Source organism: Perissodus microlepis, chromosome 6, assembly GCF_051167445.1.
Source record: "Perissodus microlepis isolate ML-2025 ecotype Zambia chromosome 6, ASM5116744v1, whole genome shotgun sequence".
Lineage (NCBI taxonomy): Eukaryota > Metazoa > Chordata > Actinopteri > Cichliformes > Cichlidae > Perissodus > Perissodus microlepis.
Window position 1 is genome coordinate 422501 of NC_140466.1, and position 17494 is coordinate 439994.

General features: G+C 50.7%; 3 protein-coding genes across 7 annotated transcripts in view; 1 reads left to right on the plus strand and 2 right to left on the minus strand.

Annotated features, from left to right (window-relative positions):
- Positions 1–2307, minus strand: part of LOC146384706 (spectrin beta chain, non-erythrocytic 1-like) — a 31803-nt gene extending 29496 nt beyond the window's left edge. For 2 of the 3 annotated variants that reach the window (XM_084929753.1, XM_084929754.1), the window contains exon 1: positions 2132–2307. The gene's annotated coding sequence lies outside the window, so the exon portion shown is untranslated. Of the gene's footprint in view, positions 1–1676; positions 1917–2131 lie in introns of those variants that run through there. The other variant, XM_084929755.1, reaches the window with a different exon arrangement.
- Positions 2308–3407: 1100 nt separating this feature from the next.
- Positions 3408–7659, minus strand: polr3f (polymerase (RNA) III (DNA directed) polypeptide F). 2 transcript variants are annotated; one of them, XM_084929849.1, is made up of 9 exons: positions 7562–7659; positions 6116–6233; positions 5942–6009; positions 5790–5857; positions 5606–5718; positions 5114–5257; positions 4855–4962; positions 4308–4499; positions 3408–4234 (listed from the first exon to the last, which is right to left on the minus strand). In XM_084929849.1, coding segments are annotated over exons 1-9 (891 nt in total). In that variant the 5' UTR covers positions 7564–7659; the 3' UTR covers positions 3408–4156. The 2 variants fall into 2 exon arrangements, with proteins under 2 accessions (XP_084785975.1, XP_084785974.1); XM_084929848.1 differs by lacking the exon at positions 7562–7659 and adding an exon at positions 6615–6712.
- dzank1 (double zinc ribbon and ankyrin repeat domains 1) lies at positions 7179–17408 on the plus strand. 2 transcript variants are annotated; one of them, XM_084929805.1, is made up of 20 exons: positions 7179–7289; positions 9005–9059; positions 9136–9283; positions 9366–9432; positions 9524–9563; positions 9810–10002; positions 10246–10363; positions 10444–10557; positions 10727–10810; positions 10887–11009; positions 11086–11247; positions 11319–11553; positions 11634–11737; positions 11858–11941; positions 12019–12121; positions 12637–12692; positions 12778–12855; positions 12937–13064; positions 14148–14222; positions 14463–17408. In XM_084929805.1, exons 2-20 carry the CDS (start codon positions 9050–9052, stop codon positions 14623–14625), a joined length of 2085 nt encoding a protein of 694 aa, XP_084785931.1. In that variant the 5' UTR covers positions 7179–7289; positions 9005–9049; the 3' UTR covers positions 14626–17408. The 2 variants fall into 2 exon arrangements, with proteins under 2 accessions (XP_084785931.1, XP_084785930.1); XM_084929804.1 differs by lacking the exon at positions 7179–7289 and having other exon boundaries at positions 8951–9059.
- The last annotated feature ends 86 nt before the right edge of the window (positions 17409–17494 follow it).

Sequence of the window (17494 nt, forward strand, 5' to 3'; positions counted from 1 at the left end):
GGGGCCCTCCATGGGAGCAACAGGTGTGTGTCACCTGTCTGAGGCAGCAGCTGGCTCACGCCACGACGCTGCTCTGCCCAAGAAAGTGTCAAGAGCGTCTCCACATTTTAGCTCCTCCTCCTGTTTTTTTAGTACGATGACATGACGACAGAGGAGCGACAACCGAAAACCACAGAAGAGTCTCCAAACCGAGCGTCCGACTCAGTGCTGCCCCCAGTGGGCCTCGCAGGTGCAGCAGAGCCCAAAAACTCGATTCAGCCACCAACATGGAGACACGCCGATCAGCCGTGACAGCGCGTGTATTTGTGATCAGTCGTCATTTATTAAAACTGATGTTATACGTAAGCTTCCTGCGTCTCCTCAGTGCTGAGGAGATGAAGGAAGAGGAGGAATCCCTCACCCGCTCAGGTCTGACGCAGATCACCGGGTGACGCAAGGGGCCGCAGCGAGCTGAAGTCAAAGTGATCACAGAACACTGAGGAGGCCACGCTTCACCTCACTGGCGTCTGCAGGTGTGTTTGTAAGCGAGCTCGCCGCTGCGCACGAGCAGGGAGGAGTTATTGAATTTACTCAGCACACAAACAGCCTCATTTCCTGGAGCGCCGACCCCGCCCGGCAACAGGAAACAGCTCGCCGCTCTCAGCAGGCGCACACAAACATCCATCAGACTCTGTGTCCGACACGCCGGGCTTTCTACGGCGAGAGTGAACAACAAACACGCCGGAAGTCTCCACAGAGCTTCGTCGGGCAGTGAAGTCTTCACTGTGCAGAACCAGGACCAGGCCCAACCGGTTCTTTGGTTTGTGGGGGGAGAACAGAACCACCAGAGAACTGAAGTTCCAGGAACCTCTAAGGAGCATTGCTGCAGTGTTATCAGTGAACTAACCAGAACCTTTACGGAGGTTAGTAAACCGGGCCAGGAACGCCTCACCGAAGGTTCTGTTTACGTTTGAAGAACATTCCCTAAACGATCAGCTGATCGATCAGCAGAAAACAAACCACGTAAATATTTAAACCAGAACCCCGAGAACGCCATCCATCACTTCCTGTCTCATTAGTTCCACTTATAAAAGTTGCAGCCATTAGAACATTCAGGCAACATTCAGGGAAAGGAAGCGAAGCGTTACGGGAACACCGGGGGTTGCTCCTGTCCTTCTAAATGAGTTTGTTCACATAAACACAGACGGCTCTAATTTCTAAACCAGGACATTTTCCTTTATGGAGGAGCTTTCAGGGAACGTGGAGGTAACTCCAACCACGCAGGGACCTTAAAGAACATGTCCCAAACGAATTTATGGGATGCTGGATCCCAGCTCTGCAGTGTTGGGATGCTCCTAACGTCAGAAAAACATTCCCAAAACGTTCACACAACCAAAAACTGCTGGTTCACTGGCTTCCTGTTAGAGGAGAACCTTTAGGGAACATTTCATGGACATACCTATAAGGGAACTGTGACCCTGACAAACGGTTTGGGAACGCTGGGATGAGAACCCAAGTGTTCCCATATGAGCCCTCAATGATCTTTAATGTTCCGGTTTGGGTTGAAGGACGTTCTGTGAAGGTTTGGGAAACGTTGTGTTTTATTTACATGTCCTGTGTGTGTGTGTGTGTGTGTGTGTGTGTGTGTGTGAGAGAGAGAGGCAAACACAAACAGAACCGGTCACGCTGAGCAGAACCTGATGGGAACTCTGAGGAGCTGTGTCCGGTTTCTGGGCCTCCCGCCGCTGTTTTCCAGCACTTTCTCCGGTCGGAGCGGCGGCTCTCGGCGGGCTCGGCCCCGCTGAGCTCCCGCTGAAAGGAGCTGTTATTGTCCGGGACGGATACACTCCTCACCTCCTCCTCCTCCGCGGCCACGCCTGTTTGTCTCCTCTCATGGCGCACCGTTATTCTCATCCATCCTTACTAATGGCTGCTGGCGGGGACGAGCCGCGGACACGCGGGCGGAGGAGCACCGCGGCGCGGGCCGCGCGTCGGCGGGGAGCGGCTCCAGAGCCTCCGGGAGGGATCTCGGAGCCGCTCCCCGCCGACGCGGAGCGAAGTTATGGAGGAGCCGAGGCTCCGGAGCGCCTCTCTTCAATCGCAGCCACAGTAGAGACACAATAGAGACAGTAGAGACCAGGACGCTGCTTACCTGCTCAGGGTCGGAGCGACACTCCAAACTTCAGCGGAGGTGAGGAAGAGTCTGCAGACCGGAGAGCACAGAGGAGGTGGCGGGGGCTGCTGCTCCTGCTGCTGCCGCAGGGGATGACGGGAAAGAATCCGCACTGCCCCCTCCCCCTCCCCCCCGCACAGAGGGTTCGGGTCTGATTCTGGGCTTCGGGTCCGCCTGCAGAGCGCCCCCTGCAGGCCGCAGCGAGCAGCAGCAGCTTCAGTTGATCCGAGTCGGAGGCTCTTTATTCCACAGACAGTTACTATTATTGTTGTTATTACTGTTATTTATTATTATTACTAATATTGTAATTGTTACTATTATTGTTGTTATTACTGTTATTTATTATTATTACTAATATTGTAATTGTTACTATTATTGTTGTTATTACTGATTAAGAGGCCACATTACTTTCTGACAGGAGTCCCGAACACAAACATGAGTTTTAATGAGGATAAAAACATTTGCTAAATAAACGATGACACATCCTGTTAAATATCCGTGTTTTACAGTTTTTATGACACGTGCTCTAATAAATCTCTGCATGTATTCACGTTACACACATTAAACTTTGTAGTTTATAATAAATGAATGAAACACAGAACCCTCCAAGCCTGCAGTTCCTCTAGTGTGCAGCAGAGGCAGCAGTGAGTCAGTCCTCATAGACTCCCATATTAACGGCACGTTTACGGCTGATGCAGAGAATTTCTACCTTCACACCTGTACCAAATCATGCAACCATGCACCTGTTTGCAATGTTAGGGGCGTGGCCTCTGTGACTGACAGGTGCAGCATCACCTGAACTGCACCTCTGGTCCACGTTTGTCCTGCTGGAGTCTTCTGGAGCATTTTAATGACATTATGTGAATAACACGGTCTGTGACAGTTACTGGCAGCTGAGGCTCATGGGTAATGCAGTATTTGGACTCCTCCTTCACAGCGTCTCTCGCTGAGCTATGAATATATCAGATATGAAACATGTTGTGTAACATGATCCGTGCTGACAGTCAGCGCCGAGCCCATTACGGCCTGATGGAGCTTAATGGCATCTAATGGAAAACATGGTGGCCTAGAGAGGGCTGCGATTGGACAAACACACAGTGCATCAGACAATAAGAGAGATAATCTGAGCGCTGACCGTCTCCACATCGATTCACCGTGAGGCCCATTAGCGCTCCCACAGGCTGAGAGGAGCTCCGTGACCTCCTCAGAGATTCAAAGAAAACCACGCAGAGACAGACAGTAAACGCCACACGGCTAAGTCTCCACCCACTTTATTCATACACCAAATCACGACACTCGTGGACCAAAATAATCACAGAACAGACTGAGTGTCAGAGCGCCTCATCAGAGTCCTCTGGTGCTCTTCAGAACCAGAACTGAGGAGGTCCAGGCCAATGTGACCCCTGCTCTCCCTCCCAGAGACACGACCTGACAGCCCGCGCTCAGGGCCGTTTCCCCCGCCTCGTCCCTGAAACCAGCAGCCAGGGCCAAAACGTCCACATGTTCCCTTCAGCTCAAACAACCAGAAACGGCTCTGATTGGCTGCAGGTGTTTGCCTCCCGGCATAGCAGCCACAGCTCCACCTGGTGGTCAAAAACTGGTTCCAACAAAGAAAAATTATTTTCCTTCTAAATCATTTTATAATCAGGACACTGGAGCTCTCTCTCTCTCTCTCTCACACACACACACACACACACACACACACACACACACACACACACACAAATGCGGTTGTACTACAGAGCGTCTGCAGGTGGGAGCGGCATTATACCGAAACATCTGAGACCATGTGACCATGACGGGACCAATAAGACGACCCCAAAGATTAACGATGTCAAACAGAAACATTGAAGCAGCTCCAGAAAACAAACGTTCCGCCTCCAGAACCAGAACCGGGACACACTGCTGCACGCCATCGTCACAGGAACTAAGGCCGCCAGCTTCTTCACGTCTGCGACGAACAGGAAGTGAAGCTTCCATCACAGAGAAACGCGTGCCGTGGCTTCAGAAGTCCAACCACTCGCTCATGTAGATGCAGTTGGATGGCGAGATCTCTCCGCCCTCGTGGCAGTCGTCGAACACCTGCGGAGAGGAGACGGGATGAGTTCGGGTGCCCTGAGAGCGGCCCTGGGTATATGTGGGCGCAGCGCGTTACCGGGCAGAGTCCACAGGGCGTCTTGACGAGGCCGGTGGGCTGGATGATTGCGTTCACGCTGCGGTACAGCTTCATCTGCCCGTCCACGCTGCCCACCGTGCCCTCCTTGGCGGCGATCACGGTCATCTCCACCTTCCCGTCGTAGATGAGCGTGTTCAGGATGGTCTCAATGTCGTCCATAGACAGGTCCACCTGAGGAAAGCACACACACCAGATTCACACGCACAGATAAATAGGTCCGTGCTGTCGACCCCGCCCTTTCACCTCGTCTCATGGTCGCTTTCATTCACCTGACCAGGAAAGCAGATTGGCCAAAGATCAACTAAACCCCGCCTTAAACACCTGGACCCGGGTCATTGGCCTGAGTCCAGGGGACTGTTTACACGCAGGATGAGGTATAAAGTCTACGCTCCCGCCTCCTCAGGTAACGCTCACCTGCCTGAGCATCTGCGCCCAGCTGCTTCTAATGTGTTTCTAATGTGTGTGTGTGGAGCTGTCTGCAGGTTAACGCTGTGCTGTGATTGGTGCGTCTGAGGTGTGACGTCACCTTGCTGATGCCCAGCTCGCAGATGTACTTCCAGACTTCGTGCGACGTGGCGAAGGAGCTGTTCCTCTGAACCATCGGACTCTGCTTGCTGTCCCGCGCCGCCTCCGCCTCGACGCAGGAAACACAACGAGGGTCACATGACGGTTCACACAGCTCTGAGACAGGAAAGAGGGCCGCCCCGCCCTATTACTGCCTCAGAGCGCCGCTCTGCCTCCTCCTGCTGGGCGCCATTTGGACAATGAAATAAAGTTTTTTGTACCTTGCTCTGCAGGAACTTGAAGCACTGCTGGTTGAGAACCTCCACGAACTCGGACTCAAAGTCCTGGTCGCTGTACCAGGCGCCGCCCGTCACAGAGCGGTCGGGCTGCAGGTTGTACAGCATGTACACCTTCTTCTTCGACGCCTGCACAAACACGCCAGCGGAGAGGAAGTATGACATCATCACCGTCAGCGTTTGTTTACAGGAAACACACGGAGACGTCGCGTCTTTAATTTTTATTTACTTATATGTGTTCATTTCCAAACTGTTTTATAGTTTCCATATTTTTGCTGATTTACATATTTTACAGATGTTTGTCGTAAACATCTGTAAAATATATATAATTAGAATTTAAAGTTTTTTAATTTTTCCACATTTTAAGCTGATTTTTCTGCACATATTTAAATAAACATTTACTCTTTCAGCAGCTGTTATTGATTATTGATCAGCGATAAGGCTGATACAGCCGATTATTGATCGTGACGGACTCACGGCCACAGACTTCACAGCTTTGATGAGCTTCTTGCTCTCCAGGTTCTTCAGGATCTTGTTGATCTCGGTCAGAGGCAGGTTGCTCTTGAAGCGGATGTCTCGGCTCCAGATTCCTGCAGAGAGATGCAGACGTCACGGCGCGCCATGGCAGCGAGCCAAACGGGGACAGGAAGTACTCAGTTACCTTTGTTTCCTGCATCCTCGATGATCTGATAGACCAGCTTCTCCTGGTTGTCTGAGCCCTTCATTTTACTGAGACAGAACAGACAGGAAGCAGCTCAGACACCAGCAATCACCTGACAGGAAGCACACTCCTACACCTGTGTGTGTGTTTACCTGGTGCTCTGTGAGTCCTTCAGTCTGTACAGGAGACCTGCACTGTTCCTCAGCAGGTCCAGCTGACCCTGAAACAAACACCACCTCATCAACCTGCTGCCCGCTCAGCACACAGAGTAAAATAGAGCGCCATTCTCCTCACGCTCTGGAGGTGAGTAACATCATCAGACTGACCAATGAGAGCAGCTTGTTGATGGCCATGGCTCTCTGCTGTGGCTCCAGGTGAGGCATGTCGTTCTGAATCACCTGGTCCGTGATACCTTGAGGGAACTGCTGACACAGCTCTTTGATCCTGAAACACACACACACACACACACCAGGTAAAAATCACAGTAAACCTGTTTCTCTGTTTAAACTCTGAGTTTTAATCGTTTTCTGCGCCTGCTGTGTCTCGGCTGCTCAGGCTGCACATGAAGACCAGCAGGCACAAACTTTAGCTCAGAGGCGCCATTAAAGACCAGAACATGTCCAGATGTTGGTCGTGCGACGCCAGCTGATGACTCTGATTAACGCCGAAGTGACCAGCAGTCCGGCGCAGTGTGAACGCGCGTTCATGACCTGCACGCAGGCGCTGTGTGCGCGAGCAGAACCGTACAGGCGAATATTGCGACAGTATTCGTCCGGAGTCCGGTGCGCGGACAGAGCGGCCCGCCGGCCCCGCTCCTCCCCTCACCTGTTCTCGACCTCCACGGGGTCCGACAGGTTCGTCTCCTTCTTCACCTTCACCTCAGCCATCTCCAGCGCTTCCTGCCTGCGCGGGGCTGTTACTAAGTTAGCCTGTGAGCTAATATTGTGACTGACTGCGAGCACACGCTGGGGTCCTTCCGTGTCCCAAGCGACCGGAAGCGTCCTGAAATCCGCCTGATTAAAAAAACACACCGCGGTCAGATCCCGACCTTTTGTTTGTGTTTAAGCATAGATACCCGGCCTCACTGTGTCACAGTATTTCTTTCTTTCTTTCTTTGGTTAATTTTATTTTAAAAATAAATTTCTTTGACTGGTCTTTTTCAGTATTAGGCCGGCGGCCTCTGTTCCCGTGACGATGACGTACAGCAGCTTGTCCCGGTGATTTATAAAATATATCATATATAGAAATATATGACTTTAAATTTTACGGTCATTTTTCACCATTCCTCCTTTTTGTGTTTTTAAATTCAATGTAAACTTTAAAGGGTACGTTTCAAACTGCGCAGCACGCAGAGGTGGGCGGGTACTACAACTGGCAGCACCGCCCACCTCTGTCGTTTAGGCGTTTAAAACAAGCGTCCCCGCAGACAGAGCCCGTTGCTATGGTGACACTCCGGTAAACTCGGCAGCAGTCCCGTTGATCACCTGGGCCTTCATCCAGGTAAGAACACTGTCTCTGTTTGTTTTTACTTACCGGCGTGTCCCGGCCATACGCAGCTCATCGAACCAGAACCGGCCCCAATCAAAGGCTCAGAAAAAAACAGTGAAAATAAGAGCAGCTTCAGTCAAACTAACAAAGAGACGGTAAAGACACGGGGACCAATCACAGGCTTTGTTCAGGTAAACCTTCAGGAAAACAGGAAACCCTCCCAGAAACCTGAGATGTTAACACCTCAGTCCTCTCAGAGGAGAGGACTCACACCAGTAACTTACATGTCCCACTGGGTCACGGGTGGTGGAGACGAGTGTCAGGCCTGATGTAGATGGCTGTGAGACCCGCTGCGATGTTTGGAGACGACAGATGAGAAGACAGACAGACGGTCACTGGGAGCAGGGGCGGATCTAAAGACATGTTCTTAGGGTGGCATGGAAATCAGATGAGGTGGCAAAATCAAAGCCGTTTCTTTCCACAGGTGTTTCATTCTGTAATATGTATTAAATGTGGTTAAATACATCAAATGCAGTGCATACATGTGGATATATACATAGTCTGTTTAATTGGCTTTAGACCAAATAATGAAACATCTCAGTTACTTAAAACGTGAATTTAGATTTTCAGTGTTGTATAGTCTGTATGATAAATAAGTATGTAGCCCAATGAGGATAACATCCAGAAAGCTACACGACATGTTAAAATTAAATTAATGTGGTGGATCAGCTAGAACTTTACACTCTTTTTATGAATGATAGATCATTTTAACAAACAACACAAAGAGTCGGGCAAGCATCTGCCGGGTCTAGCTCAGAGGATGGCGACCAGCCTCCAGGAAAGGCTGCAGCGCCTGGCAGTGGGTCAGCACTGGCTTTGTTCTTCCAAGTAAAGGTTCTGGATCAGGACTGTTCAGAGGGGGAATCACTCCAAAGCGGTTCGATTGATGTGGCCGCACTGAGCTGCTGAGAACTGCAGAGCCTGAAATCTGACGGAGGTGTTTGCAAACCGCCGTAAAGGTTCAAGGTTCTTTATTTGTCACATGCATAGTTATACAAGTATAACACACAGTGAAATGTAACCTGACACGCTCCTCGACATGTGCAAAAATGGGGGGGGGGGAGAGGAAGAACATTATATATATAGTTTATACATTAGGTGAATGTGCAGTAGTAGCAGCAAGCAGGTGAATTCTGTACTACAGAATAAAGCTACAGGAACATGAGCCACCACCTATGCGGCCCAGGTGCACGTCGACATCCCCGCCCTCCTGTCGGACACCGCTCTGGGAGTTCGTATCCATCAGGCTCCTGCCTCGCTTCATGGACCGATGCTAGAGCGACCAACGCGTGCTGCGTGTTGGTCGCCCGGCTTCTGTGTACAGAGGGTTCATTATCGCACCTGTTGTTATGATGTGAGGTTCTCTGCTCTGTGCAGCAGGCGGTCGGTTCTTTGGTTTGTTCTCTGTGCTGTGACACAGATTCAGCTCCATCCATGTATTTTACAGATGCATGAGACAGTATGAGGTTACTCAGCAGAAGTAACTGAGTAAAAACATGAATGAGTGAAACTGTATGTTGGGACAAAGCCGGCGAGGACGTCTTACTGAGTCTGAAAGGGAACCGAACAACTGATTTATTGACTAACTGATTGGTTGGCAGACGGTTGTTGTCATGGCAGCAGGGGCAGTGTCAGCTCCGCTCATCATTCCCATCATCCACCTGCAGACTCATCGAGCCAAGAACCACATCGACACGAGCACACCTGTGTCCATGCAGTCAGGTAGAACACCAACCGTCTGCTCATCCACCCAGCATCCATCCATCCAGCAGGTCATGTGACAGGTGTGTCTGTGCAGATTCTGCAGGTGTTCTGATCTTTTACACTCTGGATGGTTCAAAGCCGGGGGCGGGGCATCATGGAGCAGCAGGCAGCAGCAGGAAGTACAGCCAGCCCATCCTGCTGCTTGCAGGCCGGGTGACAGTCCGAGCGGTGGCTGTCACCAGGTGAGTGGTCACCTGACATCAGTGTGTACCGGCAGCAGATGTTTTCACAGTGTAGATCAATAAAGTTTATGTTTGTCTGCAGTGACGGCAGAGAGAGCTCCATAGTGACCAAGGTTTTCTCTGTGGATCCTATGGACGACCTCCTGCAGGTAATCGCGCACCTGCCTGCTGCAGACCATATTTCCCAGCTGCCCCTGCACAGACCTGATGATTCACAGAAATGCTTCCTTTACCTTCCAGCCACCGCCTGAAGGAACATCCTTTCTTGCTGAGACCTCAGGTGTGTTCAGTTAAATTCAACTTTATTCATAATACGGTACATTACAACAGGCACCTCAAGTCTTACCGTACTGACAGGTAAAGACGTCCAACATTACAGAGAAAACTAACCAATCAGAGGATACTGTGTGGGCAGACAGTCGAAATGAAGAACTCCCCCTTAACCTTGGGCGGTGGGGGGTAAACCTGCTCTTTCTCTTCATCTGACCAATCACAGAGCTTCACACTTCCTGTTTCCTGTGTCCAGAGCCAAGGATGATGGGAAATCACTCCCTTCAGTCAGGCCCTCGTTTTCTGAACGGTCGTCATGGCTCTGAGATCGGCGCCCAGCTCGCCTCATCTCAGCGCTCCCAGCCTGCGGTTTTTAGGGAGTCAGGTGACCTGAGGCAGCTGAAGAGCACGGAGACGACACGAGTGCAGCGAGACACCAACTTCCTGTGGTACGAGCACACGGTACAGCCCTCCATCAGAGCCAAAAGTTTGTGGACGGCTCATCAAACAGAGCCGGTGAACGTCCCAAGAAGAAGGAAAATGAGGAAAACATTTTCTTTCTTTTTTTAAATAAATACATTCAGTTTGATTGATTTCCACTCATTAAGACATTGCCCAGGTGTGCAGGTGTGTCCACATACTTTTGGCTTCACAGTGTAAACCAGATGAAGCAACAGTTTCTGTGCATCCAGGTGTGCTCGCTGTCTGCATCGCCGCCCCTCCGACCCGTTCGCTCAGTTCTGCGCTCAGTGTGGAGCGGCGCTTCCTCTGCTGCCCGGTCACAGGCTGCCACCTGCTGAGGGAGGACAGGTACTGCATGCACTCACCTGTAAGAGCATTGCCACGTCCAGCTGAACACCTGACATTGAATCTGTGTGTGTGTGTGTCAGATGTTGCTGTGTGTGTTCTGTGGGGCTCTAGTCCCCGCCAACACACACAGCTGCTTGGTGTGTGAAGCTGCCATCGATCAACAGCTGCAGCCACGGGCAGGCATCACTCTGCAGGTACACACACACGCAGACAGACACGCACAGACACGCAGACAGACACGCACAGACACGCAGACAGACACGCACAGACACGCAGACAGACACGCACAGACACACACACACGCAGACACACAGACACACACACACACACACACACCCTGGTGTTTACCTGTGATGGATGCAGGGTCATGTGATGTGTGTCTGCTGTGGAAGTGGGAATCCGGCTGACGCCTTCAGCTGTCTGACCTGCGAGAGCCGCTTGCAGCAGGTAAGCAGCTGCTGACCACACCTGTACAGCCTCACCTACAGACAGTTTACGCTCTCTTTACTCCTCATGGCTTCAGGTGGGCGGAGCCAGGAGCGCTGTGCCCTCTGACCCAGGAGCGCACACCAGGATGTTGTCCTGCACCAGATGTAAACGTTTAAACCGGAGCGACGCGAGATTCTGCGACTGGTGCGGCTCCAAGGTGAACGCACACCTGACACCTAAAGCAGTGTGGAGTGAGGCATTGTGGGATTTGTAGTGACACTGTGTGTTTTCAGCCCGCCCACGCTGCCCGCTGTGTGACGTGTCAGCGTTGTGGAGCAAGTGCACACCCGTACGCTTCCTACTGCACCGCCTGCGGCATCTTCCTGGAAGCACCGGTCCCACTCGGATCCTGCGGTGACATCACACGATCGGTCAAGGGCGCCGCCAACCGCCAGGTATGTTGACATCACGCCTTCCACGTGTTTCCTTCGATTCCAGCCAGTCAGCTCCCTCCTTTTGTGTGCAGGTGGGAGTGCAGACTGCCTGTGGCGCCACCTGGCGGGCCACTGCCTCTTTGCACCCTCCGCGAAGTGTGAAGATCGCCACACCCACTGTGGATCAGTGCACACAGACTGTAGGACTCTATTACCCATCAGGCACTGAGCTGCAGAGGAAGGAGCAGCACAGAGCGCTACAGCTCCTCAGGAAGCAGGTGCAGAGCGACCGCCACCCACCGCTCACCGCCATCAGCCCGGGACGAGGTAAAACCCAACTCACAGTCTCAGTGTCGGGGGCGGGGTTACAGAGGCGTTGTTCCGTGTGTGACACCTGTCATGTTCAGGTTACTGGAGGAAGCAGCTGGATCACATATGCGCTCACCTGAGGAGCTATGCCCAGAACAACGCCCCCTTCAGGGCGCTGCTGGGAGAGCCTCGTCTGGGCCGGGTAAATCACACCTCACACGCCCTTCACCTGTCCAGCAGTGACATCGCCGTGTGTTAAATCAGAAGGTGGTTTTACATGAGCAGGTGAAGGAAGGTCACTTCCTGTTGTGTTTCCTTGCAGATGGTCTCTGCGGTGATTCAGGAGGATCGCCATGAGGTCAGTCTGACCGTCAGCTTTGCAGCAGCCGAGCTTAAAGAAAAACAGGTGTGTTTGGTACAGGTGGGCTGAGCGTAGAACATCGTGCTTATTTAACGAGTTTAACGAGTGGGGTGTGGTCTCAGGTGGGTGCTGACGATGACGACATGGGATCTCCAGGTGGAGGATTTGAGCTCGCCAGCTGGACCAAGACTCTGAGCAGCGTTGCAGAGCGAACAGGGTGGACAGGTGAGAGCCCATGTGACACACAGACATTCAGCTCAACATTTCAGCCAATTAGATTCCTCGGATTTCACCTAAACCGACCTCAGACTTAGACCTGTGTTGGTCCGATTAACCAGCAGGCATGTTATTGGTCAGATACCTGCTGGGGAGTGCTCTGGTGTTGGCCAGTCAGAACAGAGTGTGAAAGGGGCGGGACCTCTTTATGTTGTATCATTACACCTGAGCTGAGCTGATAATCAGTACGTCAGTTAGCAACACGAGGAAAGACGAGGAGGAAAAAGACCCCCCCAGACTGAGCTCCAACAGGGAGATACAGCTCAGCACAGGAATCATCACATTTCACAACATGGAAGACACGAGCTTGGAAGGAGGGGGGATGAGTGTAGGTCTGTGTCAGTGTACATGCGTATGTGTGCGTGTGCCATGTTCAATCGAGAGAAAGTGTGATTGATTTTTCATTTACATCAGCCAATCAGAAGCTGCTGATCGATCTGTGCTTTTATTTTGGTGTCGGACAGGAAGTGACCAGCTCTCGACTCCACCCTCCAAACCTTACCTGACGCCCAAACCGCCGGTGAGAAATTCCGCCCACAGCTGAGTTCACTTCCTCGCTGATTGTACCTGTTCATGCTCCTCTCTGATTGGCTGTCTGGCTGCAGGTGAAGGACGTTCAGCTGCTGACGGAGCTGGGTCCGGGTCGAGGTGAGGTCGGCGTCATCCAGCAGCTCCTGGACCAGGTACCAGCCTCTGCGTGCAACCGACAGCCTGCTCAGGGTCACCTGACACGCTTTACATTTGTGTGTGCGGTTGTTCGCCAGGGGGCGGACCCTTCCTGCTGCCGGAGCGATGGCCTACACGCCTTGGCAGTTGCCGTGGTAAATGGTCACCATGACGTCCTACCTGTTTTGGTGCAGCGAGGCGCCGACGTCGACCAACAGTCTGGACGGTAAGACCAGGTTTTTATTTTTATTTTTTTTTTACAGCTAGAACAAGGTGACACGGGAGCTCACGTGATCCCACAGGTGTGTCTACTGAGGGCCCGCCCCCAGTACCAGAGCAGCAACCCCAAACCGGAATCTGCTGGCGAGGGTAAACGTAAATTCAGTAAAATCATAATTCACGTCAGTAATGACACCCGGTTACACCAGTCGGAGGTCACTAAAATCAATATTGAATCGGTGTGTAACTTTGCCAAAACAATGTGGGACTCTGTAGTTTTCTCTGGTCCCCTCCCCAATCAGACCAGGAGTGACATGTTTAGCCGCATGTTCTCCTTAAACTGCTGGCTGTCTGAGTGGTGTCCCAGAAACGATGTGGGCTTCATAGATAATTGGCAAACCTTCTGGAGGAAACCTGGTCTTGTTAGGAGAGACGGCATCCATCCCACTTTGGATGGAGCAGCTCTCATTTCTAGAAATATGGACAAATTTATTAAACCCCCCAAAATATGACTATCCAGAGTTGGGACCAGGAAGCAGAGTTGCAGTCTTACACGCCTCTCTGCAGCTTCTCTCCTCCTGCTACCCCCCCAAAAACCCATCTCCATAGAGACTGTGTCAGCTTCCAAAAAGACAAAAAACAAACTAAAAACCAGCAACAAACAACTTAAACATAAACAATCAAAAAGAAAGAACAATACAGTATCCACATCTGAACCAAAGAGTAAAACAGTGAAATGTGGATTATTAAATATTAGGTCTCTCTCCTCCAAGTCTCTGTTAGTACATGACTTAATAATTGATCAACAAATTGATTTATTATCAGCTGATTTCATGCATGATTCTGATTGGCTGACGGTTCTCAGACTCGTGGATCAAGCAGATCACCTTCAACGTCTTCATTCATCATAACAACATCCCATAGACTCCGCCCACTTCACTGTACTTACCTGAAACTTGCCTGCACACTGGTTGCTTCAGATTCTGGATGAGGTGCTGTTGGAGCCCTCTGATTGGTCCTTGTAGCTACTAGCTTCCATTATTTAGACCCTGTGATGCTCGTGTGTGGTGACACTCCTCCTCCTCCTCAGGATGAAGAACACTGCTCTGCATGAAGCTGCAGCACTGGGGTCTGCAGGTGTGCCGTGTGCTGAGGTCCTGCTCAGGTGAGTCTGAGTTAAATGCTGCATTCAGTGTCTCTGTGTAAACACGGCCGCCTGCAGGTGTGTTTCAGAGTCAAAGCTTCTTAGATCTGGAATGAAAGTGAGACGGTTGGTCTGGCAACAGTGTGCCGGGTCTGACTGAGATTGAAAGTTCCAAGTTGCTACTGAATGCAGCACAGTACCTGCAGTTGTTGCTCCTCCCACTTGTCATAATGACATCATCCTCTCTGTCCCTGGTTTCAGCTGTAAGGCCAACGTGAGGCGGAGGAACGCTGCGGGTCAGACGGCGTATGATGTGGCGGCGAGCTCGGGCTGCGGCAGCATGGCGTCTCTGCTGGCGTCTCTGCTGGCGTCTCAGACTGGACTGGACTTACTGGGCAAACTGGGAATCATGAACTCAAGATGAAGCTGATTTTTTTCTGATTGGTCTGAACGTGAAGTGATGTGTACAGCTCAGAAAGTGACATCACTTCCTGTCAGCGCAGACATGCAGATTACAGATGTTTGACCCTTTCAGTCCGGCTTCCACTGAGACCGGGTCTCTAGGATCTGTTGATGGGTTCTGATGCAGGAATTGTTCTGCGATCGTTTTGCTTTGTCTCAGCGCATCCTTCGATAGCATTGACCATAAAAACGCTAACAGGCTAACAGGTTTTGGCGCATATATCTGGCTCCGCCTTACCTGGTTTTCTTCCTACTTATCAGACAGGAGCTTTACTGTCAGGACTGACAGGTTCACCTCTAACGTCGCCCCCCTAACCTGCGGGGTTCCACAGGGTTCAGTTTTGGGTCCATTATTATTTTCTTTCTACATGCTTCCATTAGCTGGCATCATTCAGTCATTTCTTATCATTTCTATGCTGATGACATTCAGCTGCATGTGTCAGCCTGCTCAGCTGGAGTCGCTGTCCACCCTAGTCTAGTGCTCAACTCAGGTTTCTGATTGGCTTTCTAACAACTACCTTGTTTTAAACACAAACCAGACCGAGACAACGATCGTAGCTCATCCTGGACTACAATCTGAAGTCAGTCAGGTTCTTGCTTCTTTCTGTTAAGTCAAATATCTGATTCTTCTCTGGGCCTCGACTCACATGTAAAATCTGTCTCGTTCCTGTTTCTTTCATTTAAGGAACATTTCTAAACTGTGACATATGGTCTCCTCAGCTGATCTGGAAAAGTGTTCATGCATTTTCTCACAGACTTTAATTCGATCAGACCTCTGGGCAGTCGCCCCCAGCTGGAAATTACAGAATGGTTTAAGGTTTGAGACCTTTCTGTGTACTGCTGCTGCCTGCAGGGGGCGACCCAGCGCTTCAGACTGACCTTCATCAGGTACAAGCACAGTCCACACTCATCCTCCAGGTATGTTTCAGTCACAGCTTACTGTCTAACAGTCTGACAAAGCTAACCATGAACACCACCCATACAACATTTACTGAACACCTGCACAGGTGACACTGGCAGCATGATTCCACAACCACAGACCTGAACCACAGACAGTGAAATGGGCTGGTGTGTTGGTAAAGTTTAGTCCTTGTCTAATGAGGCATGGCTGCGTTCTTGTGGTCCTGGACCTCAGGTGGTTCCTCGCCAGGGGGATCGTACCTGAGCTCCACATGTCCCTGTCAGCCTCAGCAGAGGGAGGGCGGAGCCTTCATCCCCGGGGTTGTGTATCCCATCCGGCCTGTGACCTGTTTGAAGCAGGCTGCTCTGGTTCACGGCCGGTCACTAACAGATAAGACTGAATGACTTCTTCACCTCTCGATATCTGGAGTTTCTTCTGGTGACAGAAACTTGGCTAAACGCGAAGAGTCGAGACGGCTCTCTGAGCCCTCCAGACTGTGACTGCCTCAGCTCGGACAGCCAGCCGGGTGGAGGTTAGCTACTGTTGATAAAAACTGCTCCATCAGCTGTGTGCACTACTGAGGTTTCTACTGCCGGAGGTTTCTTCCTGTTAAAGGGGAATTTTTCCTTCCCACTGTCACCAAAGTGCTTGCTCATAGGGGGTCATATGATTGTTGGGTTTTGTTGTTATTATTAACTAGTTACACTGCATCAACAACATAAACACAATGGCAAATACCCTGCACACAATCACGTGTCAGATTTAAAGTGTCCAGAAATCTGTTTCCTGCAGCTCCCCCTGCTGGTGGCTCTGGAAATAAACCAGGTGTCACCTTCACATCTGACACCAGGCTGTCTGACCCCGATGAACTGAGCATGTGCAGGATAGGTGTTCACATCTTTCTGCATGGGGGGGGGTTGCCAAACAAAGTGCCTTGTAATTAATATGAATGTGATATGTATGTACATCCTCCAGTGAGAAAAAGCCTCTTTAAGTAAAATGGATTTAAAGGTAAACTTACAGTAAAGCACGTTATGATTATTTTACTTTACATTAAGATGCCAAATTAGATTTAGATTATCTTACGACTGACGTCCAGTGTGCCGGCTCAGATCGGGCGATGAAAGCATGAATTCGCTTCAGTAATTCTTAGTTTGAAATATGTTTGTGCACATGTATAAATGCTGGTAAAACCAGCTCGTCGTGGATTACAGGAGAGGAGGCCACACCCCCATCCACATCGAAGGAGCAGAAGTGGAGAGAGTCAGCCGATTCAGATTCCTGGGCATCAACATCAGCGAGGATCTGAGCTGGTCACACCATGTTGGTGTCATCACAAGAGCAGCAAGACAGCGGGTCTTCTTCCTGCGGCGCCTGAGAAGATTCAGCATGAACCCCAGAATACTAACAACCTAACGATGCACCATTAAAAGTATTCTGACTGGCTGCATCACCGCCTGGTACGGCAGCTGTAACGCTCTGCACCGCAAAGCTCTGCAGAGGGCGGTGAGATCAGCGCATCACCAGGACTGAACTGGCAGCCATGCAGGATCTGTGCAGACAGCGCTGCATGAGGAAGACGCAGCAGATCCTGGCCACAGACTTTTCACACATCCAGCAGGCGGTTCAGGAGCATCCAGACCCGCACTACCAGATGCAAAGACAGTTTTTACCCACAAGCTATCAGGCTTTTGAACTGCTGACAGTATACACACCATTACACACTCACTACGATTACAGGACTCTGCACACTGTCACTTCAACTAATGCCATTTACATGCTCATTGCACAAGTTTTGCACAGCCTGTAAAAACCAACTTGTCATAAATTCTCTAAATATTTAATCCTTTTCTCTTTTTCATTATTGTTTCTGCTATTTTCTGCACACTCTCTATATGCTCATGTAAAGCTGAGGAGCACGAGCCAAAGA

Bases quoted from the DNA above. Each gene is read 5' to 3' on its own strand.
- dzank1 (XM_084929804.1), top strand. From the start codon at position 8,951: ATGGCAGCAGGGGCAGTGTCAGCTCCGCTCATCATTCCCATCATCCAC. The intron at 11,010-11,085 runs GTGAACGCACAC...GTGTGTTTTCAG, and splicing joins GCGACTGGTGCGGCTCCAAG to CCCGCCCACGCTGCCCGCTG. The intron at 14,223-14,462 runs GTGAGTCTGAGT...CCCTGGTTTCAG, and splicing joins TGTGCTGAGGTCCTGCTCAG to CTGTAAGGCCAACGTGAGGC.
- polr3f (XM_084929848.1), bottom strand. From the start codon at position 6,676: ATGGCTGAGGTGAAGGTGAAGAAGGAGACGAACCTGTCGGACCCCGTG. The intron at 5,258-5,605 runs GTGAGTCCGTCA...GTGTTTGTGCAG, and splicing joins AAGCTGTGAAGTCTGTGGCC to GCGTCGAAGAAGAAGGTGTA. The intron at 4,963-5,113 runs GTACAAAAAACT...TCCTGCGTCGAG, and splicing joins TCAAGTTCCTGCAGAGCAAG to GCGGAGGCGGCGCGGGACAG.